The following is a 24,076-nucleotide window of genomic DNA, read 5'->3' as shown; positions in this document are numbered from 1 at the left end:
CAGCATGCACATTAGCTAGTCGTAGGCCTGGCCATGCCTCTTGGAACCATGATATACTATGCAAATAGGAACAGACTTCTGCCATGCTGCTTTCTTCCATACCTCACACATCTGTGCAGCGCAGAGCAGGATATGACCCAACCAAAATTATTATGGTCATCTCTAGTAATTATTATATAACTATAAAGTAAATACTATTGTTAATTTGCCCTTCTGTATCTCCTGTCATTGGAAAATTCCAAAACCCTATAACAAATAACACCTCCCAAGATCTGAGGAAGTGATACATTAGAGGCTTAAATAGGATCCTCAAAATATTTTAATTAATTTTAAATTACTTTTGCAACTGAAAGCCCCTCTTTCATTCCTCATGTTGCACGGTTTCCTTTTAATTTTGCTTTTCATTTTTCACTGTTGGGTGAAGTGCACAAATCTACATAACCAATAATAAACAACTGGCTCAATTATTAGTTAACAGATTTATATAAGCATTGTAATTCCATTAACAAGCTGGTCACTAAATGAAGCACTGACCTATTTCTCAGACATAATAGCTGATAAACCATAACTGGTGATCTATAAAAGCGGGAATGCGTTATGAAAAATTAATAGCTGTAACAGCAGAGCAAAAGATTAGTCTCCTTCCAGGCTTCCACCAATCAGAATGCATGGCTCACCATTATGTGCTTACTAATTATTTGTCAGCCACCAAACTTTGACTCAGATTAACTTTGCAGTACAGTGAAGCTGCTACGCTGATGGCTATGTGCACATCTCTTCCCCCCCCGCGCCCTGGGTTTACTGCTGAAGAATGCCATGCAGGTAATTTTATATGATTTACATCCGAGATGGTCCTGAATAAAAACCCTGGATCCAGACACTAGACTCAGGGAAGGATGGTTTTTAAATCTAGGACTATTTCTTATCCCTACAATAAGGAATAACAAAACTGTGGATCCAAACACATTCTAATCTGAGGAGATCTGTGCTCAAAATACAAACTTCGTGGCTTGAGCCCAGAGTAGGCCCATCACTGGAATTATAAAAGAGAGGACAGGTTTCAGAGTAGCAGCCGTGTTAGTCTGTATTCGCAAAAAGAAAAGGAGTACTTGTGGCACCTTAGAGACTAACCAATTTATTTGAGCATAAGCTTTTGTGAGCTACAGCTCACTTCATCGGATGCATTCAGATGTCTTTCACATTCTGAAGTAGAACTATGCAGACATGTTTTATGCCTACAGCGATAGAACTCTGTTAGAGGGTAACACCCTGAAAACCTGATCTCTCTGTAGGAGGTCTGTGAAAACTTGCACTGTTTGTTTCAGCTTTATTTAACTTTGCTACTTTCATCTCTGTGTGTGTGTGTGGTTTGTTTGTTGTTTAATAGAGATCACGAAAGCTTATGCTCAAATAAATCGGTTAGTCTCTAAGGTGCCACTAGTACTCCTTTTCTTTTTGCGAATACAGACTAACACGGCTGCTACTCTGAAACCCATATTTAGTTATAGCCATTTTCACAAATTGCCATCTTTGCTGATGTTCAAACCAAATCCAGGCAGGAAAAATTACCTTACATTTTGAAGCATTGTTCTCCAACACTCTTCACCTGGATTCCCTTCAGGGTTTTGCTGACCAAGGTAAACTGTCAAATGTCTGCCTGTCTATCTTAAGGCTGTCTTGAGCCATCACCGCCATAGTATTCAAGCACTTTCCAGGCAAGCTGAATCTGCATGGTGAGTTTAGTCTTCCCCCTTTCTTGGTTAAAAGTGGACTAAAATGCTTAGCTAACTGTTGCCATGGGCAACCACTCATCCTGCTCTTTTAGCAATGGTTTAAAGCATTTAGAACCTGTTTTTTCAAAAGTGTGTATGGTACTTCTGCATGTTCCACAACTTGTGCTTGTGCATCAGGGTGTGTGGGCAGAAGTCCATGGGCTCTTCTGAAAATCTGACCCTAGGAGGTCATCTATATAGCACACCAACAGTGAGAAATGTGGAGTCCTCCAAACAGATACAGAAACATCTTATTTTGTGCAAGGGTCTAACTATCTAGGTATTTATACCACGTTCATCAGCATGACATTGAATATAAAAGAACAGACACGATGTTATAGGCATAGGTCTTGAGAATGGCTAAGAGTGGCCAATCACGTAGGTGATTCAGTTGAATCAGAACTTGAAGAGCAATCTATTTTTTTTTGTTCACTCTTTTGCAATCCTGGCTCGTTTGACAGGCCCAAACTGAATTACATCACTTCCTAAAAGCAATCAAATACAGCACATCTTCTTAAGAAATTTAACTCACATACACATGAGCAGGAAACAGGAAACGTACTTGTTCCTGTAAAACAGGGAGAAACGAACATTGAGACTCATGCCTAATCACAAAAAATGTAACATACAGAAACAAAAGTTCATGCTGTTTTTTGTCCTGTTTCTCGCGGCAGGATCTGCCAATTATGGTAAGTAATAAAGTCTCTTTCACATTCTGAAGTAGAACTATGCAGACATGTTTTATGCCTACAGCGATAGAACTCTGTTAGAAGGTAACACCCTGAAAACCTGATCTCTCTGTCAGAGGTTTGTGAAAACTTGCACTGTTTGTTTCAGCTTTATTTAACTTTGCTACTTTCATCTGTGTGCGTGTGGTTTGTTTGTTGTTTAATAGAGATCAGCTTCACCTATGACATTTGGATGCAAACATCCTCAGGTGTTTTTAGTTACCGGGGTTTGGTTAACACCCATCATTATTTTCTGTTATGATTTTCACCATTTGGTTTATTTTGTCTGTAAAAGTCATGTCCTTCGCATTTAATGGACAAAAAAAAAGTGTACTCTTATTACATTCAAAGTTTTCAGTTGAATATTTCAAACAGCCATAATGAACAATTTTTGTAAAGCAAAATAATAATCTAGGGATGATTCATACTGTTTAAAAAATTATGTATTGCAGGCTTGAGTAGTTAAATTTTGAACAAAAAATCATTATACTATTATGTGTACAATTGTTTCATTTGTATTTTGCATAAGAAACAGAGGCAGTAACTGAACAATGTTGGTAGCTGTTTTAAAGAAAACTTACAAATTGTTTTACTTACCTGTCTTTGGGTGTGAAACAAACCACTTTTGAAATCCTTCAGTATACAGTGGTATTATTAGCTGTTCTCAAATTGCTGTACCAAGCAACAGTTCTGCACAAAATGGGGAGAAAGGAGAGTCATTCTGTTATTGCTACCCCACTTTTATTATGGTTTTAATGACCATTGTGAAAATGGATTAAAAAAAAAAAAGGATTATAGCCGTGCCATAAGTCTGGGCAATAGTCCCTGTCTATACTGCAAACCTTACTGTGGTTAAGGGTAATGCCTATACACACAAGTGCTATGACTGAATTATAACATGGTTTGGTCTTGCCTGTGTAGATGGAATAAAGTTGTATTACAGCCATGCTAAAGGACTGTTATAACCCAAGTTATTAGAAAAAAGTCCTTGTCCATAATTATCAGGGAAATTATGCAGAATAGGAAGTCTCTTTCTAAATTTGGTCTAGTAACAATGAAGGACCAGAGCTCTCGGGTGGTCTTTGTAAGGTCTCACCTATGTGTTTGTGGGACCATTTACAACACAGTAGGCCAGTAGTTCTCAGACTTTTGTACTGGTGACCCCTTTTACATAGCAAGCCTCTGAGCGTGACCCCCCTTATAAATTAAAAACACTTTTTTATATATTTAACACCATTATAAATGCTGGATGCAGAGTGGGGTTTGGGGCGGAGGCTGACAGCTCATGACTCCCCATGTAATAACCTCATGAACCCCTGAGGGGTCCCGACCCCCAGTTTGAGAACCCCTGCAGTAGGCCTTAAAGATGGTGAAAGCACAGTTAGGTCTTGCAGTGTGGATAGAATGATGTTATAAATAACATTTCCAAACTATATTAGAATCTTGCAAAGTCAAAGTTCCACAAATTGAATTACAGCTAAAAGAAGATTTGGTCCCAAGTACACTACAAGACAAAGCTGTAACAATCTCTGGGGAAAACTGTATTGTAACCAACCCCCACACCACAGCCAGCTTTATAATGCAAATAAAGGTTGTACCTGAGCTCTGCTGGTATTCCCTGGAGTGTTCCATGTCCCTTTGTACTATGTTGAACATTTAGGAAGTTACAGAAACGCTTCCTCACTTACTGAGCTATTCCACAAGAACCTTGTTCAGCCTTAGAGATAACAATATTCAACAGTGCCTCATGCAGAGGATGTCAAGAGCTAGGAGGTGATTGAATTTATGTTGTGTGCCCATCCTATTATCACCTTTAGCCATAATTCAAGAGGACTTCTCAGTTCAAGAGCCAAATGTGCTGTGTAGATTGTACGAACAGCATTCACAGACACCCTATAGTTTGCTGAAAAGACCTCTTAGGTGAAGTCACATACATAGCTAGGACCACTGGGGGATTCTTGTTCTTGACCTCTTTTCCGCCTCATAATGATAAATTTAAAAATGGAACTGATCCAACATCAATGTTTGTAGACATAAAAACTTTTAAAAAAATCTATGAGGAAGCTTAGCATAATTGCTAAAAATGGAAGTAAAATCAGATTTCTTTTCAGTCACTATGAAACTGTCTCCCGCTAATGTATTTTGAGACCAAAAATGTGCCTGTTATAATTTTCTAGCAAAGTGATAAAGCAAGAAATGAGGGTTTGCTAGGATCCTTCCGTCTGGCCTGGTGCAGCAACTGCTACGTTGCTGCATCATCTCTTTTTAAAGATGCATCAAAGTGCAATTCTCTGAAAAGTGGCCATGTAAAAATGGTACCTTTTTACTCAACAGATTAACTCAATCTGTTGAGTACACACAAAGAGTTAATCTGTTGAGTACACACAAAAACTCTTTGTGTGTATTCCCATTTGATTCACAAACAAGTTGTTACTGCTGTTTACTCCTGCACTAGAGAGCCATCTCAGAGAAAGAGAATCCTTCTTACACATCAGCTAAACTGTATATCAAATTCCAGTCAGTGACCCGTGTGCAGTGTTTGTGAAGGTATCTTATGATTTCTGGTAATAAAGGCTTTAGCTCATTTGGTCTTAAACACAGAGGTCACCTTGAGTGATACCTCTTGAGAAGATCCACATCACAAATTCGTGAATGCAATGGAATTGCACAAGGTGTCATTGAGGGCAAAACTGCAGGACAGTAAGGTTAAACAGGTGTAACTAAGCGCATAATTTGGTCTGCAGAACCTTTATTAATGTTGATGATGAATGATCCCAGCTTGACTCTTAGATGCTGGTCAGAATTTGCAGGACTGGCAGTAGAAATGTCAGTTAAGCTGTCTATACCAGGGATGAAGTTGTTCCATCATCTAGAAATAAACTCAAGTGTATTTCCCTCCTGGTTCACACCTATCTGGATAAGACTTTTTGTACATACCCATTTTCTACAGGATCTTTTCTATTGATTTACCCCCACAAACGTGGCTGTTTTACCCCTCCAGGACAGTATATCTATTAATCAAGCTGGTCTTCAGTTGTTCTAAGGATTCCTAGGTATCATAGCTGAGGAATGTTTCAACATGTTACCTGGGCAAGCCTTGCCCATTTCAAGGAGCAACACTCCTTAGATCAACAGTTAAATGCAATCAGATAAAAGAGTAGAAATGATGTAGAGAAAAGTTATTAGGTAGAAAGAAACACTTGGGCAATCTGGAGTCTTTTCCCCCCCTACACCCCGCACACACAGTGTTTGCTAATAAAAAGTCCAATGGAAAACAAAAATCCTGCCTCTACGCCATATATAATGCCACCTGGAGAAGTTTTAAAAATAATGTTTTGAGTATAGGGTGTATTAACAAACACAGTTGGGGGGGGGGCTTCTGTTTGCACAAATGTTTTTTTTCAGTATATATAGTATTTTAACTCTGTTTTTTAGCCCTAAATTGAGTTTTCTTTCACATGGACTATTTGTATGTTATAGCAAAGTTTGGAGAAACCAAAATTCCCTTTTAAAAAAAATCCTGATTATTCCATCAATTGAAATCTTGTATTTTTTTTCCTTTTATTTTGTGCTCAGGTACAAAGCTGTAATTTTAAAACATTCCCCTGCAGGGATTTGTTTTATCAGAACAATCGAGGTCTGCTCTGGCAATTTTATAATAGGATGTATTTATATTCTTTAGAAAGAGGAAGCTGATTGCATGGTTTTTGCTTTGTCCTCCCCTTCAAATTAAAAAGAGAAGTCTTGTTTACCTGCCTACTTCATCAAGACAGCAAACCACTGAGAGCAGGAAATGCAGCAAGCATTGTGTTCAGCTATGTCAACAAAAATATCATTCTTGCTTTTGTTGTGTAGAGAAATATGGTCTAGTCTGTACGGCCAATGATGAGAAAGAGTCAAGCAAGATTCACCAGTTTCTCACCAGTAGCTTTAAAGAGGAGAAGATGCTAAGCAAGACTTCATGCCGTAGTGTACATGTCTGCAAACGATGCTGCTTGTCCTTTTCAAAATTTGAATAAACAACTTCATTCATTCGTTAGCACAACCAGTAGTGATAAAAGTCCTATTGTGAAATTTAAAACAACTTTTGAGTGGCTGCTAAATATTACTCTTACTCATGCTGTGTAATATCCTATTCTGTGAAGAGTCACATTACTATTTGTGGATTAAGGTGCTACTCACTGTGAGTCACGATGTCAGAATCTGGCCCAAAGAAAGGTACTAAGAGCACTCATTTGAGTCCCATAAAATGAAGGCAGGTTCTGTGCAAGCTCCCATGCTTAGTGCCACCAGTGTATTTCAACTCTGATCTGTAACTCCTCCTCCCACTGAGTGGAGCTATGCTACACTATGCAGTGACTGTATGACATTGGCCAGTGAGATCATCACAGTCATAATCTATCACTTGAGACCTCAGTCATGCTTTAAACCCTGGAGGCAGTTAAAACATAATTTCTAAATGCAGCAGTTAAAACACGGAAGGTAACAACAATATGCTGGAAGCAGCTTTGTATAACTGGCTACTGAACGGCTGAAGGATGTACTCTGAAGCCTGAAGGATGTATTTAATTCTCCCAAATTAAATCACGTAGGAAAAAGAAAGTGGGGATAGATGCTGTTTTGTCTCTAGAATTATGTGAAGTGAACAAATATACATGTTAACAAGGTCACCCTCTGTTATCTGAAATTATCTTTGGCTGGAGACTGGAAGAGGAATTTTATTTAATAGCGAGACAAGTGATCGGAAATCTGCTTTAAAGCTTGAACATGACAAATAAAGAACAGAAGAGACATTGGAACAGTCTCTCCGGGACATCAAATGCAAGATATATTCCAGCTGAAAGTTGAGGATTGTGGTTAATGAGATGTTACTATTTGTTCTTGCTTTCAAGTATACATCATGCTTCAGACATCTGAAAAGCTTTTATAAATTATTTGCTCCAGAAATAACAGAAACCTAAACTATCCTCCCCCCCTCCCTGCTTGTCCTATTTTTAGCAGTGGGCTTGTTGCTATCAGTATGTTAAGCAGAGGAAGCTGACAGATTTCAAGAGAAGGATGATCAGAGGAGGGTAATTAAACAAATGCAGATAAATGGTTCTGCGACACTGAGTTGGTTATCTGTTATGTCAGTATTAGGGTTAGCCATTCAGGTGTCTGCAACACACATGTCTATACTGGTGTGTTGGCCCATCATGATTAGATGATGATGTTAACTATCAAATGAAATTGCTGCAAACACTGGTGGTGACTAGAAACAATTTCTGGGAAGAAGAATCAGGAAGAACGAGGTTGCAAGGAATAAAAGTGCAGTACATTAACTCCTGTGCCAGTGGATCCTCTTGACAGGGTTTAAGCAGAACCAAGAATATAATGCGTTATCAATGCATGCAAAAATAAGAGGATACATATAAGAGGTCATATGAAGGGTATTACCTACCCAAGAGGCAGAGATTCTGTTTTGCTGTTGAGTGAAGATTGGAAGTAGTAAAGAAGTTAAGTTTTACTAATTAATTGTTTGTAAAGTCCTTTGAAGGAGACCAGTTAAAAGTTGTTGCTATGTTTGGAATAAAGTAGTCTGATGACTTATTTTTAATATTAAGCATTTTGTGATCATAATTTTTAGTAAAGGATAAAATGACCAGGCACTCAGGTGATGAGTATGGCATAAATACCTAGATAGATAAATCATCACTACAATAACAATGCAATAAACTCAAATTATTTTAATTATTTAAAATCTTGTTCCCTAGGATACAGCCTCAAGAGATACTTATTTCCTTCTAAAGATCTAGCAGTGAGAAGAAGCAATGTGGTCCAATGGATTAAGCATGAGATAGGGATCTTGAGTTCTAATTCCGGTTTTCTCACTGACTCACTGTGTCCCCCCTGGGCAAGCCACTTCACTTGCCTCCCTTTATTTCCTCATTTGTAGAATTGATGTAATTGCTCCTCTCACAGGGTTGTGATGAGGATTTATGCGTTTATAAAGCAATTAACGTGTAAAGTACTATTGGTCCCAGTCTAGTGAAGGTCCTGAGTGCCTCCAGCATGGGGCTGAGAATCTTTAGTTTTCATTTACTTAAATGGAAGCTGAGGAAGATCTGCACCTTGGAGGAAGGTGTTTAGCACATCACAGAATCAGATCCAATATGTTATTAAAACAGCCATATAGTCTTACCCTCATGTATTCAGTACAATGAAAGCCACAGAACACAGGGGACTGTCTAGAATAGCAGACAACACTGAGCAGTCACAACTTCAGCTCCTTTTAGGCTGAGAGTTATTTAAGGCTTGATACATGGAAATGTACAAAGGACTCATTCCTGCACCCTTTACTTAGGCAAAAGCTCCCATTGGCATCAACAGGAGGTTTTGCCTCACAATAGGGCCCACAAGTTGTTGTAGTTGTTCGAGTGATAAACACCACAACAGTTAATAAAATCTATCTGGGGCAGCCTTGAATAATTCTGCTAACCCAATGCGGGCAGAAAGTTTTCCCACATCACAGTGATCAATGTCATCAACTGTAGCTCCGTTGCTTGAACAAACAAACAAAAAAACCCATCCCTATTACATTTGAAATGAGGGTAGCTAACACTTTAACTGCTACTTGTGCTATAGTGCCTGGCTGTAGGAGGAGTTCTACTCACTGCCTCATTGTAGGTGGAGGTAGAGGAACTGCAATTGTGTCCACTAAATTCTCTATGTTCTTGGCTCCTCCAGTGCAGAGTCCACAGGGAGGGTGAGTGAAAGTCAGCAGTTTCTATGGGCTTTGCCTTCTCCTGGGCCAGACCTATTCCTGCCTCCGTCTCCTCCCTCTCCCCACCCCAGGCCAATTGAGAGACTCTGGGGAGAAAACAATGGAGAAACAGAGAAAATGGTGAATTTTATGAAGGGCAGAGGAGAGATTTGATGAGTCAGAGATAACAGGGTGAGCCAAATTTATTGAGTGGGTGGAGGATGAGTCTAGGACTCAGGAGAAAAGAGGAATGGCTGCACGTGTGGTGTGGTGTGTGAGAGAATTTATATTGTGCAAGAGCAAGCGGGTGGGTGTGGTTGTCTGGGAATGGAGTTACATGTGTTGCTGTTTATAAGAGCAAGCTAGCAGAAATTTTGTCCAGATCATAAGTTTTCTTGACAAATTGGCAAGGATGATGTGGTTATGTATGAAGTGCCCATCACTGTGGTCAGTCAGTCTGCAGACATTCAAGTGTGGTTTAAAAAACAAACAAACAAACCAGGATGGGTACAGGAGAAATGAAGAGGAAATTTTAAAATCATATGCTTCGACTCAATATCTATTTTGATTATCAAATTAAAAAGTGAAAATGTTAAGATGTTTACATATATTTGGCAGGCACTGCAAATGAAGACACTTCAGGAGATGATTCATCAGCTTTGAATGGTACAGTAAAACCTAGCTCAGAGATATCTGCAGAATATTTTACAACTGCAGGTGACCACGATCTGAAACCTGCCATCGAACCAACAGAAACTGAGAACAATATTGAAACAGAAAATAATGCAAGTACTGAGTTAAATGATATGCATAATGACAACACCCCAGAAACGGCAGGTGTACCACCTGCCTTAATGTTTGGCATTCCTGCGGTGATACTAGTCCTACTAATTCTGCTGATCATTTTCTTTGTGATACGTCATAAAAGGAAAAAGTCTAAGCAAGGTAAAATTTAGGACTTCAAATTTTAGAAGGATCTTTGTAGAAAATATTGAATATGAACAGGAAAGGATTTCAGGAAATGGAATGCAATGTTTATGATATATTTCTCTATCTAGCGATACTTGAATTTTCATATGCAGAAATGGAATGTATTATGAAACTCTAGAGTTTTGTTTTCCTCACTAAATCTTAGCACAGTATGTACAGTGTATCCCATTTAAACTGGTCTAGTTTTGCTTCTTAGCACCCTCTGCTTCTCTCTCACATCCATGACAGCTATGGGCTATAATAAGATCCTCTGGCATCTCAGCCCTCTGGTAACATTCAAGGGCAAAGAGATAACTAACTATTTGACCATGCATGTTTTTTCTCTTGTTCTGCTCTTATGCTTACTAATTCACTGTTGAGGGTACTTCTCTAATGAACAATTTACTTCTTTCATTACTGACAAGGAGAAACTATCTGAAAATAGCAGTAAAATCTTGATAAGAGGGAATTTATCTTAGCACTTCAAGGAAGCTTTCACAGAGACCCTGTAGTGCGATTGCTGTTATGAAACCACTTGTTCAAATCAAAGTAAACTGCTTAAGAATCACATGATCAGGGTAACTGTATTCTGCAATAAGATGATGAAATTTCAGGAAGGTACATACACCCTATCTCAATAACTCCGCTGTGTGAAACAATAAGAACTGAACAGAGGAAGGGCCTTAAAGATATAGAGTGATGTAGGAACTTTTGAAGGAGATGTACTGATATATTTTGGAATATTTTGTGCTGTTAAAAGTATGTCAGCCTACAAATATTAGGACACTTAGGACCAAACTTTCAGTGTCCCTCTGAAAATGCCCCTGTATTAGTATTGGGTACATCACTGACATACGCCAAATGGAAAAGGAGTACTTGTGGCACCTTAGAGACTAACCACTTTATTTGAGCATAAGCTTTCATGAGCTACTGCTCACTTCATCAGATGCATACTGTGGAAAGTGTAGAAGATCTTTTTATATACACACAAAGCATGAAAAAATACCTCCTCCCACCCCACTCTCTTGCTGGTAATAGCTTATCTAAAGTGATCACTCTCCTTACAATGTGTATGATAATCAAGTTGGGCCATTTCCAGCACAAATCCAGGTTTTCTCAGCCCCCCCCCCCCCCCCCCCCACAAACCCACTCTCCTGCTGGTAATAGCTTATCTAAAGTGACCACTCTCCTTACAATGTGTATGATAATCAAGGTGGGCCATTTCCAGCACAAATCCAGGGTTTAACAAGAACGTCTGAGGAGGGGGGAGGGGGGAGGAAAAAACAAGGGGAAATAGGTTATCTTGCATAATGACTTAGCCATTCCCAGTCTCTATTCAAGCCTAAGTTAATTGTATCCAATTTGCAAATGAATTCCAATTCAACAGTTTCTCACTGGAGTCAGGATTTGAAGTTTTTTTGTTGTAATATAGCAACTTTCATGTCTGTAATCGTGTGACCAGAGAGATTGAAGTGTTCTCCAACTGGTTTATGAATGTTATAATTCTTGACATCTTATTTGTGTCCATTTATTCTTTTACGTAGAGACTGTCCAGTTTGACCAAGGTACATGGCAGAGGGGCATTGCTGGCACATGATGGCCTATATCACATTGGTGGATGTGCAGGTGAACGAGCCTCTGATAGTGTGGCTGATGTTATTAGGTCCTGTGATGGTGTCCCCTGAATAGATATGTGGGCACAGTTGGCAACGGGCTTTGTTGCAAGGATAGGTTCCTGGGTTAGTGGTTCTGTTGTGTGGTATGTGGTTGCTGGTGAGTATTTGCTTCAGGTTGGGGGGCTGTGTGTAGGCAAGGACTGGCCTGTCTCCCAAGATTTGTGAGAGTGTTGGGTCATCCTTCAGGATAGGTTGTAGATCCTTAATAATGCGTTGGAGGGGTTTTAGTTGGGGGCTGAAGGTGACGGCTAGTGGCGTTCTGTCATTTTCTTTGTTAGGCCTGTCCTGTAGTAGGTGACTTCTGGGAACTCTTCTGGCTCTATCAATCTGTTTCTTCACTTCCGCAGGTGGGTATTGTAGTTGTAAGAATGCTTGATAGAGATCTTGTAGGTGTTTGTCTCTGTCTGAGGGGTTGGAGCAAATGCGGTTGTATCGCAGAGCTTGGCTGTAAACAATGGATCATGTGGTGTGATCTGGATGAAAGCTGGAGGCATGTAGGTAAGTATAGCAGTCAGTAGGTTTCCGGTATAGGGTGGTGTTTATGTGACCATCGTTTATTAGCACTGTAGTATCCAGGAAGTGGATCTCTTGTGTGGACTGGTCAAGGCTGAGGTTGATGGTGGGATGGAAATTGTTGAAATCATGGTGGAATTCCTCAAGCGCTTCTTTTCCATGGGTCCAGATGATGACGATGTCATCAATATAGCACAAGTAGAGTAGGGGCGTTAGGGGACGAGAGCTGAGGAAGCGTTGTTCTAAGTCAGCTATAAAAATGTTTCAGAGTAACAGCCGTGTTAGTCTGTATTCGCAAAAAGAAAAGGAGTACTCGTAGCACCTTAGAGACTAACCAATTTATTTGAGCATGAGCTTTCGTGAGCTACAGCTCACTTCATCAGATGTATACCGTGGAAACTGCAGCAGACTTTATATACACACAGAGATCATGAAACAATACCTCCTCCCACCCCACTGTCCTGCTGGTAATAGCTTATCTAAAGTGATCATCAGGTGGGCCATTTCCAGCACAAATCCAGGTTTTCTCACCCTCCACCCCCCCACACAAATTCACTCTCCTGCTGGTGCTAGCCCATCCAAAGTGACAACTCTTTACATAATCAAGTCGGGCTATAAATAGTTTATTTATAAATATATAAATAAAGAGTTGTCACTTTGGATGGGCTAGCACCAGCAGGAGAGTGAATTTGTGTGGGGGGGTGGAGGGTGAGAAAACCTGGATTTGTGCTGGAAATGGCCCACCTGATGATCACTTTAGATAAGCTATTACCAGCAGGACAGTGGGGTGGGAGGAGGTATTGTTTCATGATCTCTGTGTGTATATAAAGTCTGCTGCAGTTTCCACGGTATACATCTGATGAAGTGAGCTGTAGCTCACGAAAGCTCATGCTCAAATAAATTGGTTAGTCTCTAAGGTGCTACAAGTACTCCTTTTCTTTTTATAAAAATGTTGGCATACTGTGGGGCCATGCGGGTACCCAGAGCAGTGCCGTTGATCTGAAGGTATACATTGTCCCCAAATGTGAAATAGTTATAGGTGAGGACACAGTCACAAAGTTCAGCCACCAGGTTAGCCGTGACATTATCGGGGATAGTGTTCTTGACGGCTTGTAGTCCATCTTTGTGTGGAATGTTGGTTTAGAGGGCTTCTACATCCATAGTAGCCAGGATGGTGTCATCAGGAAGATCACCGATGGATTGTAGTTTCCTCAGGAAGTCAGTGGTGTCTCGAAGGTAGCTGGGAGTGCTGGTAGCATAGGCCCTGAGGAGGGAGTCTACATAGCCAGACAATCCTGCTGTCAGGGTGCCAATGCCTGAGATGATGGGGCGCCCAGGATTTCCAGGTTTATGGATCTTGTGAAGTAGATAGAATATCCCAGGTCAGGGCTCCAGGGGTGTGTCTGTGCGGATTTGATCTTGTGCTTTTTCAGGGAGTTTCTTGAGCAAATGTTGTAGTTTCTTTTGGTAACTCTCAGTGGGATCAGAGGGTAATGGCTTGTAGAAAGTGGTGTTGGAGAGCTGCTGAGCAGCCTCTTGTTCATATTCCGACCTATTCATGATGACAACAGCACCTCCTTTGTCAGCCTTTTTGATTATGATGTCAGAGTTGTTTCTGAGGCTGTGGATGGCATTGTGTTCCGCACGGCTGAGGTTATGGGGCAAGTGATGCTGCTTTTCCACCAAATGGGTAATGAAGCTTCTGCCTGGTTGTTCATACGTGTGGGAGATGTTCATGTAAATATGTGGGTACATTTTCAGAGGCCCACTGGAAATTTGATCGTAAAGATTGCCAAAGCACAATTCTGGGTTCCTGCTCACGTTTTCCTTTTGCTTGGAAGTAATACATTGGGTGTCTTAGCCTTGTAGACACTCTACTCAGCCTATCCACTGCTCCTGACATGACTCGTTGTCAAACAGAGAGATAAGGTGGATGTGCTGGAGTGGGTTGGAGGTTTTGGTGTCTTCTGGCTGGGCTGAATTTAAAATAAGCTGATTTGAACCATAAAATAATTGTACAATGTGGATATTACATCCAGCCCTTCATTCTTTTTATTACACGCTGGAACTCCTAAAGCATTTTGAGGCCCCTGCAAAAGAGGTTAGTTCTCTGTATAGTGGCCTGCTATTCCACACCACCTAACTGCTTGCTCGCTCTCGCTGGTATTTACATCTATCTGTATATGCACATTTCCCTTCTGTTCTTCCCATGGTTTCTAGTATTCCTTAATATCTCATCCTACCCTCCGTCCTCTTTAATTTTCCATCTCTTGTGTGGCATCTCATCCAGCTTCCCTGACAATTGTTCCCTTTGCTCTCTGTAATTTAGCACTCTGAGATTTCAGCTATCATTCAAGCTTCTTTACCTTTTCCTCCAATGCGGAAACCAGCTCCTATGATTTTCATTCATACATAGGTGCACTACACATGGCCTGTCTCAAAGCTTGCAATAAACCAATTTTTATACCAGTTACTTTTTCAGGATGTCACTTTCCTTCCTGGAACTTGTTAGGTTCAAGGAACTCTGTTTGCAGTCTCCTGTTCACATGTTGAATGTGAACTCCCACTGCGCTGATCTGTTGCTTAGGTTTACCTCAGCTACTGATTTCTGCTCAAGCCAAACAGGGCGAGGCGACTCATGGGAGGGGCATGGGTCAAGTGTCCCTCCAGCAGCCGGCTTGAGCGAGGAGAGGAAGGGGTGGGGCGAGAGACTCTTCCAGCCACGCTGCCAGGCATGCTGCCCCGTGCAGCGCAGAGGCTGACTGGGGGAGCGGCTGGGTGCGGCAGCAACAGGCTGCCCCCACCCAGGCTCAGCTCCGGGGGACAGTGGCCGAGCAAGCCGGAGCCCTCCCGCCCCTCTGGCATGCTCAGAGTCGGCTCCTGTCCCCAGAAGTCGAGCTTGGGCAGGGAGCCGTTGTCCCCTCCCCAGCCAGGCTCTCTGGTAGCCAGCTACTGCTGTGCGCAGAGCATGCGGGGGAGAAGGGCTCCGACTCGCTCAGCCGCTGTCCCGGAAGCCAAGCCCAGGCGGGAAGCAGCGCGCTGCCGCCGCACCCAGGCTCTCTCCCTGGCAGCTGCTCTGGGGCCTGGCTGCTAGGGAGAGCAGCCGAACGTGCCGCGCCGGGGTGGGGTGGGGGGAGCTAGCGCAGCAGGAGGACAGAATTCCACCCTCTGGTAGCCTGCCGTGGGGAGGGGATGGGGAGAGCGCTAGGACCTCCCTGGGAGGAGTCACGTCTGGAGATCACGTGTCCTCCCCTGCAGCTGGTTTCCGCCCCCCCCCCCACCTGTTCGTCTCATGTATATTAATAACCAGCAAGAGTTGCTGGTGGTTAGCTTCTTTTAGTACATTAGAGAAAATTACTGATTCAAAGCAATCAGCACCTATGTAAACTACAGACGACATGGTTAATGGAAGAAACGTATAAAGCATTTTAGTTTTAATCTAAAGAATTAAACAAAACTGTTAAGTCTTTAAAATAAACCTACTGCAGAATTTCCCAGCTATTTGGGATATCACATTAAGAGAAAATGGACAGTTAAAGACAAGTTAACTATAAATTCAACTTTTTAAACTTATTTTATTTCAGATGAACTGGGAAGTGAAAATGTCAAAAGGTAACATTTATAGATGTTGCTCATTGTTTTGGCTTGTTTGCTAAAGTAGACCATGTTAATTTTTAGGGCCTTATTCTTGTGGTTTTAAACTTATTGTATGTCTTCCATGTCTTGAGAAGTCTATATTTTGCACTTTCAACACTCTTACCCTTTCTCATTAATTAACCCTAGAGGAGGCGAAAGAACCCCAAGTCCCACCAAATAATAACCACTGTTGTCTTTTGTGATTGATGTATTGTAGGGTGCATTACCTCCTGCTAACATTTGCAGGCTCCTCTGGTGATTATAGTACATCTGGCCGCCACTGTGGGACTTCTGATCCTTCAGCACATAGACTGCAGGCAGCAGAGGGAGGTGGCACCGAGCAGGGAATACAGGCTTCTGTTGGGATTATTTCAGCCACACAGGTGGAGTATGGCATAGGTGCCATGCGGCCTTTGATGCAGCCTGCCGTCTACAGCCCCACCACTTGTTTTGGGCACAAGCCACCAGTGGTTCTCTTACTGTAAATGTGGATGCTGCAGGATACAATTATACTTTGGGTAACAGGGACAAGCTTCCTGACTGTCCATAAATTCTATCTGCCCAGAATAAACTTTATGTCATGTTCAATTATTTTTCAAATTTGCTTGCTCATTATTACATGGCATGTAATGATTCTCTGGATCTTGTGTGAACTGAATAACCCATGTCCAGTAAAAACAAGCAGGCTGCAGAGTAGTTCTCATCCATCTGATAGTTGTTACCTTATTATTTATTTTACTGAGATCCTTCCTCATGGAAAGTGCTGAAAATTATTAAAATGGATTTATGCGGGGGAGGGGAGAGGAGGAGAGGGGAGATTCCCTTTAATTCAGCGGTTCTCAAACTTCATTGCACCGCAACCCCTTCTGACAACAAAAATTACTACACAACCCCAGGAGGGGGGACTGAAGCCTAAATTCTCCTGAGGCCCACTACCCTGGGTGTGGGGGCCCAACGCCCAAGCCCCACCACCTCGTGTGGGGGGGTCCAAAGCAGAAGGCCAAGGGCTTCAGTCCCAGGTTAGCAGGGTGTAACCTCAGCCCTGCTGCCAGGGCTGAAGTCCTTGGGCTTTGGCCCCGGGCCCCAGCAAGTCTAAGCCAGCCCTGATGACCCCATTAAAACAGGGTCATGACACCAAACCCCTGCTTTAACTCATGCTAAAAATACAAAATAAAGTTAGCAATAGTCTTTCAACCATGAGACTGTCTCTAAAAATGATCAGTAAAGGAAAGAGTAAATTTAATAACATGTAATTAGTATAGTTATGAACTTTTATTTTTAGGTCATTGCTGAAACCAACCTCCTGGTTGAAATAACATTTCTAACTTGGGGCTCTGTCTTGCTTCCATTGAAGCAATGGGAGTTTCACCATGGATTTCAATGGGATAGGATCAGACCCTTTATTTTGGGCCAAAGGAAATCTGATGAGGTTCAACAAGGATAAGTGCAGAGTCCTACACTTAGGACAGAAGAATTCCATGCACTTCTACAGACTAGGGACCAAGTGGCTAGGCAGCAGTTCTGCAGAAAAGGACCTAAGGGTTACAGTGGACGAGAAGCTGGATATGAGTCAACAGTGTGCCCTTGTTGCCAAGAAGGCTAACGGTATTTTAGGCTGTATAAGTAGGAGCATTGCCAGCAGATTGAGGGACGTGATCATTCCCCTCTATTCGACATTGGTGAGGCCTCATCTGGAGTACTGTGTCCAGTTTTGGGCCCCACACTACAAGAAGGATGTGGAAAAATTGGAAAGAGTCCAGCAGAGTGCAACAAAAATTATTAGGGGGCTGGAGCACATGATTTATGAGGAGAGGTTGAGGGGACTAGTCTGCAGAAGAGAAGAATGAGGGTGGATTTGATAGCTGCTTTTCATTACCTGAAAGGGGGTTCCAAAGAGGACGGATCTAGACTGTTCTCAGTGGTAGCAGATGACAGAACAAGGAGTTATGGTCTCAAGTTGCAGTGGGCGAGGTTTCGGTTGGATATTAGGAAAAACTTTCACTAGGAGGGTGGTGAAGCACTGGAATGGGTTACCTAGGGAGGTTGTGGAATCTCCTTCCTTAGAGGTTTTTAAGGTCAGACTTGACAAAGCCGTGGCTGGGATGATTTAGTTGGGGATTGGCCCTGCTTTGAGCAGGGGTTGGACTTGATGACCTCCCGAGGTCCCTTCCAACCCTGATATTCTATGATTCTCTAATTGCCTATCTAGAGTGCGTAGTTAAGATACCCATTTGTTCCATTTGCAGGCCATGATTATTTGTTTCTGACCTGTTGGGCTGATGCATCTACTCACTAGAGCAGCATTGGTATCCCACAATTAAGGCCAGAATTATACAAAATTGATACAATGCTAGTATGTTACATGTCTATTTGAGTGAAACACATTGTCTAACCCCATCTTTTGTTCCCTGGATCAAGTCCTATTTTTGAAGAAGACACACCCTCTGTTATGGAAATAGAAATGGAAGAGCTCGATAAATGGATGAATAGCATGAACAAAAATGGTACATGGTAACCCTCCAATCATTTCTCTCTTTGTCTGAGGTAGCCTCCATGAATAGAAAAAATACCAGAGCTATTTTATATTTGTGTTGCTAATTTTCCTAAAACATTTTTAGTCCTGATCTTCAGCCTACAATACCAGAATAGTTGCACAAGCAAATATCAGGAGTATTTAGGCTGGCTAGGTGCTTATTTTTATCAAATGATGGATATAGATATAATATATAATATCATAAAAGGTTTCAGTTTTCAGTAGACACTTTTATTAAACACGTGTACTGTATTTATATTTTTAAATAAAAATTGCTTTTTAGGGGTGCATACTTGTCTCTTTAAAAGATCTGGCTTTCTCAGTATTCAGTGTGTCTGCACTAGTGTGTTGCATATTGTGCATTCTAAGAGAAATCACTGTTTACTCATAGCCCTTAGCACTAGTTAGTCATTACACTGTTGCCAGGATTATCTTCCTGGCTCATCACTATGACTACATCACCCCCCTTTGCATCCTTCCACTGGCTCCTTATCGTCTACTGCATCAAACACGAGCTCCTTCTTTTTGCCTTTTAGGCCCTTCACCATTTAGATTCACCTTATCTGTCAGAAATACTGCTTATCAAGCTGTCAGCCTCCACCTTTGCTCTGCCATTAATGGCAGCCTTAATTTATCCCTGATCCACTTCTCCCTGAAGCACCTCTGTGCTTTCTCCCAGGCTGCCCCTGGTGCATGAGAAGAGCTCCCCAGTCAAAATTCTCAAACGTGTCACCTAAGCTGCCTTCAAGTCAGTTCTCAAAACTCACCTCTTCCTTAATGCACAGAGTTAACTGCAACCTGATTACACCTACACAGGTGGCACAATGTGATTACTACTCCAGACTGGCTAAGAATTGCACATAGTCTAATCTTTTGGTTGCCTTACCCCATGCCCCAAAATGCTCGTTTGCTTCATCCCCCTATTATATCTAGTCTTTCAGGTGGTAAGCTCTTTTGGTAGACACCTGTCAATTCCTGTAGGTCTGTACAGTGTTTAGCAGGATGGTCCTCGGACCTTGTTAGTCTGTAGACACTACCACAATATAAACATTAAACAATAATAATAATAACATTAAATATGTCAATTGCTTTAAATACAGTAGATGGGGAAATATTTATTGTAAAAAGATGTTCACATTTTAAAAAGTCAGCAAACATTTCACATATTTCTGCAGCAGCAGCACCACATACAAAAATACCCCAAACTGCTGGCTGCACTAATCTTGTGAAATAACAGATGTGAATGTAAACAGTTGTATTGTGAATAGATAACAAATAATCCTTGTAGTCTGAGTTTATGGCAAAGATGCATGTGGACAAGGAAAGGCACTTTCTATGTGTATACATACATATACACACACAAACAACTGAAATAAATGTCATAAAGGTTACCAGGACTTCAAATACAGCCACAAGGGCAGGACACTTTAAAATAGCTGATAATTATATCAAACAAAATCATAAATGTGAAAATATTACAGATAAAAAGAACTATATCTGTACCCTGGAGTTTTCTGGTTCGCAGTCCCCACTCTGAAAATGAACACAATTTTGAAATGTTTGAAAGAATCACCAAAGGTAACAGTGTGGTTGTCTTTTCTCTTCTAGCTGAAGGTGAATGTTTACCTACTGTAAAAGAAGAAGAAAAGGAATCAAATGTCTTCACAAGGTACTTTTAATTCTACCATTGTATTACTCAAAGAAACACTATCAACATTAGTACTTGGAAAATGTGATCTACTTTTTTCTTCTTTGTCTACTTCTAACATATATTTATTTATTATGGACTTTGATTTCTCTTCAGACAAATGCCTCAATGCTCTTATCTTTAAAAAAAAAAAAAGTGTCTACTTGTATCTTTGCACCCACAGAAAACCCTGCAGTAAAAAGCCTATGTGTGAGAGAGAGAGAGAGATGGAGCAAACTGAATTTCATTAGTTGATCAGATTTTAATTGCCATTTCCCTGTTAATATGAGCATTGAAAAATCCGTTGTTTGTGAGCTGTCAAAAAGAAAGGTCAATCAGCTTAAGAAAAAAAATTGAGTCTCATCTTCTACCACGAGGTGGCTCTACTTGACTGAGAATGACTATCACACATTTTGGCTTGTGTAAACAATTATTATATTTTGCATGTAGTTACTAAGATCAGTTATTATGAGATAATAATATACAACTCATTTGTCTGCAGTAACTATACTATCCTGGGCTCTGAGTTTGTCCAATCTCACAAGCCAAGTAGGATCAAGCCTGCCAAATCAATAGCTTGACAGACCTTAAAAGAAAACCAGCAATGCAGTAGAAATGGTTTTGTTGCTTCAGGAGGTGAGACTCTCCCCTCAAAGTCAATACTGAGTTAATCTCCTACATGGTATTAAGGGGAGGAGGGAAACACTGTGCTGCTTTCATTCAGATTAGATTTAAAAATCAAAATCCTGATGGCTTGGTAGAAAGTAAAATTCTCTTGACAGTTTTCACAAGGGTAAGGGCATGAACCCTGGTATCCTGAATAAACTGGCCATTCAGTTCTGCCTACCTAAAATTGCTCCTATTCTTCAATTCGCTCCTATTGGCTTCAATTGCTCCTATTCTTCACTTCTTGTCATGCTCCTGCATTCCCACCATAGAGGTGGCTGCATTTCAGTGGTAGGTGAAGTAGTTAATCTCTCTAATAGATATATAATGATGAACAATGACACAAGCACAAACAATTCCGCATAGATGCCATGTCAGTAGTTCCAGATGCCATGGGGTGGTTCCAGTAGAAAAGAGTTGCCAAGAAACCAGCTGGGGAAAGGGTACTGGGGCCCGTTAGGCCACACTACCCCTTCTCATGGGTGTTCTCAGCCTCCACAGATTCCTAGGGATCCAGCATCTTTGGGGTGGAGCCCATGAACTCTTTGGTGGGGAAGCAAATTCTATGCTTGCAGATGAGATGCTGGAGGGGGTGAGGCATGGAGGAAGGGAGAAATTCTCCTGGAGATTTCTTCTCCCAGAGCCCTATTCCAGGGAGATCATCATGGCAGATGACGAGCTAAACTAAGGTTACTTCTTCATAATGTGAGTGCAAGCAACTAGTATCAAAGGGCATTTTTAGAGATTCATAGATATTAAGGTCAGAAGGGACCATTATGATTATCTAGTCTGACCTCCTACACAATGCAGGCCACAGAATCTCACCCACCCACTCCTGCAATAAATCTCTCACCTATGTCTGAGCTATTGAAGTCCTCAAATCGTGGTTTAAAGACTTCAAGGTGCAGAGAATCCTCCAGCAAGTGACCTGTGCCCCATGCTGCAGAGGAAGGCAAAAAACCCTCAGGGCCTCTTCCAATCTGCCCTGGAGGAAAATTCCTTCCCAACCCCAAATATGGCGATCAGTTGAACCCTGAGCATGTGGGCAAGATTCATCAGCCAGATACCCAGGAAAGAATTCTCTGTAGTAACTCAGATCCCACCCCATCTAACATCCCATCACAGGCCATTGGGCCTATTTATCATGAATATTTAAAGATCAGTTAATTGCCAAAATCATGTTATCCCATCATACCATCTCCTCCATAAACTTATTGAGTTTAATCTTGAAGCCAGATAGGTCTTTTGCCCCCGCTGCTTCCCTTGGAAGGCTGTTCCAGAACTTCACTCATCTGTTGGTTAGAAACCTTTGTCTAATTTCAAGTCTAAACTTCCAGATGGCCAGTTTATATCCATTTGTTCTTGTGTCCACATTGGTACTGAACTTAAATAATTCCTCTCCCTCTCTGGTATTTATCCCTCTGATATATTTATAGAGAGCAGTCATATCTCCCCGTCAGCCTTCTTTTGGTTAGGCTAAACAAGCCAAGCTCCTTGAGTCTCCTTTCATAAAACAGGTTTTCCATTCCTCGGATCATCCTAGTAGCCCTTCTCTGTACCTGTTCCAGTTTGAATTCATCCTTCTTAAACATGGGAGTCCAGAACTGCACATAATATTCCAGATGAGGTTTCACCAGTGCCTTGTATAACGGTACTAACACCTCCTTATCTCTACTGGAAATACCTCGCCTGATGCATCCCAAGACCGCATTAGCTTTTTTCATGGCCATATCACATTGGCGGCTCATAGTCATCCTGTGATCAACCAAAACTCCGAGGTCCTTTGCCTCCTCTGTTACTTCCAACTGATGCGTCCCCAGCTTATAACTAAAATTCTTGTTATTAATCCCTAAATGCTGACCTTACACTTCTCACTATTAAATTTCATCCTATTACTATTACTCCAGTTTACAAAGTCATCCAAATCCTCCTGTATGATATCCCAGTCCTTCTCTAAATTGGCTATACCTTCTAGCTTTGTATCATCTGCAAACTTTATTAGCACACTCCCACTTTTTGTGCCGAGGTCAGTAATAAAAAGATTCAATAAGATTGGTCCCAAAACAGATCCCTGAGGAACTCCACTGGTAACCTCCCTCTAGCTTGACAGTTCACCTTTCAGTATGACCCGCTGTAGTCTCCCCTTTAACCAATTCCTTATCCACCTTTCAATTTTCATATTGATCCCCACCTTTTCCAATTTAACTAATAATTCTCCATGTGGAACCATATCAAACGCCTTACTGAAATCTAGGTAAATTAGATCCACTGCGTTTCCTTTGTCTAAAAAAATCTGTTACTTTCTCAAAGAAGGAGATCAGGTTGGTTTGGCATGATCTACCTTCTGTAAAACCATGTTGTATTTTGTCCCATTTACCATTGACCTCAATGTCCTTAACTACTTTCTCCTTCAAATTTTTTTCCCAAGACCTTGCATACTACAGATGTCAAACTAACAGGCCTTTAGTTACCCGGATCACTTTTTTCCCCCCTTTCTTAAAAATAGGACCTATGTTAGCAATTCTCTAGTCATACAGTACAACCCCTGAGTTTACAGATTCATTAAAAATTCTTGCTAATGAGCTTGCAATTTCATGTGCCAATTCCTTTAGTATTCTTGGATGAAGATTATCTGGGCCCCCTGATTTAGTCCCATTAAGCTGTTTGAGTTTTGCTTCTACCTTAGATATGGTAATATCTACCTCCATATCCTCATTCCCTTTTGTCATACTACCATTATTCCTAAGAGCCTCATTAAAGACTGAGGCAAAGTATTTGTTTAGATATTGGGCCATGCCTAGATTATCCTTAACCTCTACTCCATCCTCAGTGTTTAGCGGTCTCACTTCTTTCTTGGTTTTCTTCTTATTTATATGGCTATAGAACCTTTTACTATTGGTTTCATTCCCTTTGCAAGGTCCAACTCTACATGGCTTTTGGCCTTTCTCACTTTATCCCTACATGTTCTGACCTCAGTAAGGTAGCTTTCCTTGCTAATCCCTCCCATCTTCCACTCTGCTTTTTCTTAATCACCTCTCTGAGATGCTTGCTCATCCAGCTTGGTCTACAACTCCTGCCTATGATTTTTTCCCCCTTTCTTGGGATGCAGGTTTCCGATAGCTTCTGCAGCTTTGACTTGAAGTAATCCCAGGCC

General features: G+C 41.3%; 1 protein-coding gene and 1 long non-coding RNA gene across 2 annotated transcripts in view; one reads left to right on the top strand and one right to left on the bottom strand.

The window, feature by feature from the left end:
• Positions 1–2,276: 2,276 nt before the first annotated feature.
• On the bottom strand, positions 2,277–6,817 carry LOC142071894 (uncharacterized). The gene is made up of 3 exons (XR_012668106.1): positions 6,683–6,817; positions 3,098–3,190; positions 2,277–2,340 (listed from the first exon to the last, which is right to left on the bottom strand). It is a non-coding gene; the product is annotated as an uncharacterized LOC142071894 (long non-coding RNA).
• Positions 2,282–24,076, top strand: part of TMEM154 (transmembrane protein 154) — a 61,166-nt gene continuing 39,371 nt past the window's right edge. Inside the window, exons 1-5 of the mRNA XM_075127744.1 lie at positions 2,282–2,461; positions 9,861–10,187; positions 15,985–16,012; positions 18,455–18,540; positions 20,178–20,238. Of these exons, the coding sequence (XP_074983845.1) occupies positions 2,374–2,461; positions 9,861–10,187; positions 15,985–16,012; positions 18,455–18,540; positions 20,178–20,238 (590 nt within the window). The 5' untranslated portion in view covers positions 2,282–2,373. The remainder of the gene's footprint in view (positions 2,462–9,860; positions 10,188–15,984; positions 16,013–18,454; positions 18,541–20,177; positions 20,239–24,076) is intronic.

Source organism: Caretta caretta, chromosome 4, assembly GCF_965140235.1.
Source record: "Caretta caretta isolate rCarCar2 chromosome 4, rCarCar1.hap1, whole genome shotgun sequence".
Classification (NCBI taxonomy): domain Eukaryota; kingdom Metazoa; phylum Chordata; order Testudines; family Cheloniidae; genus Caretta; species Caretta caretta.
Note: the sequence above shows the minus strand (reverse complement) of the source record. Positions and strands in the feature narration are given on the sequence as shown.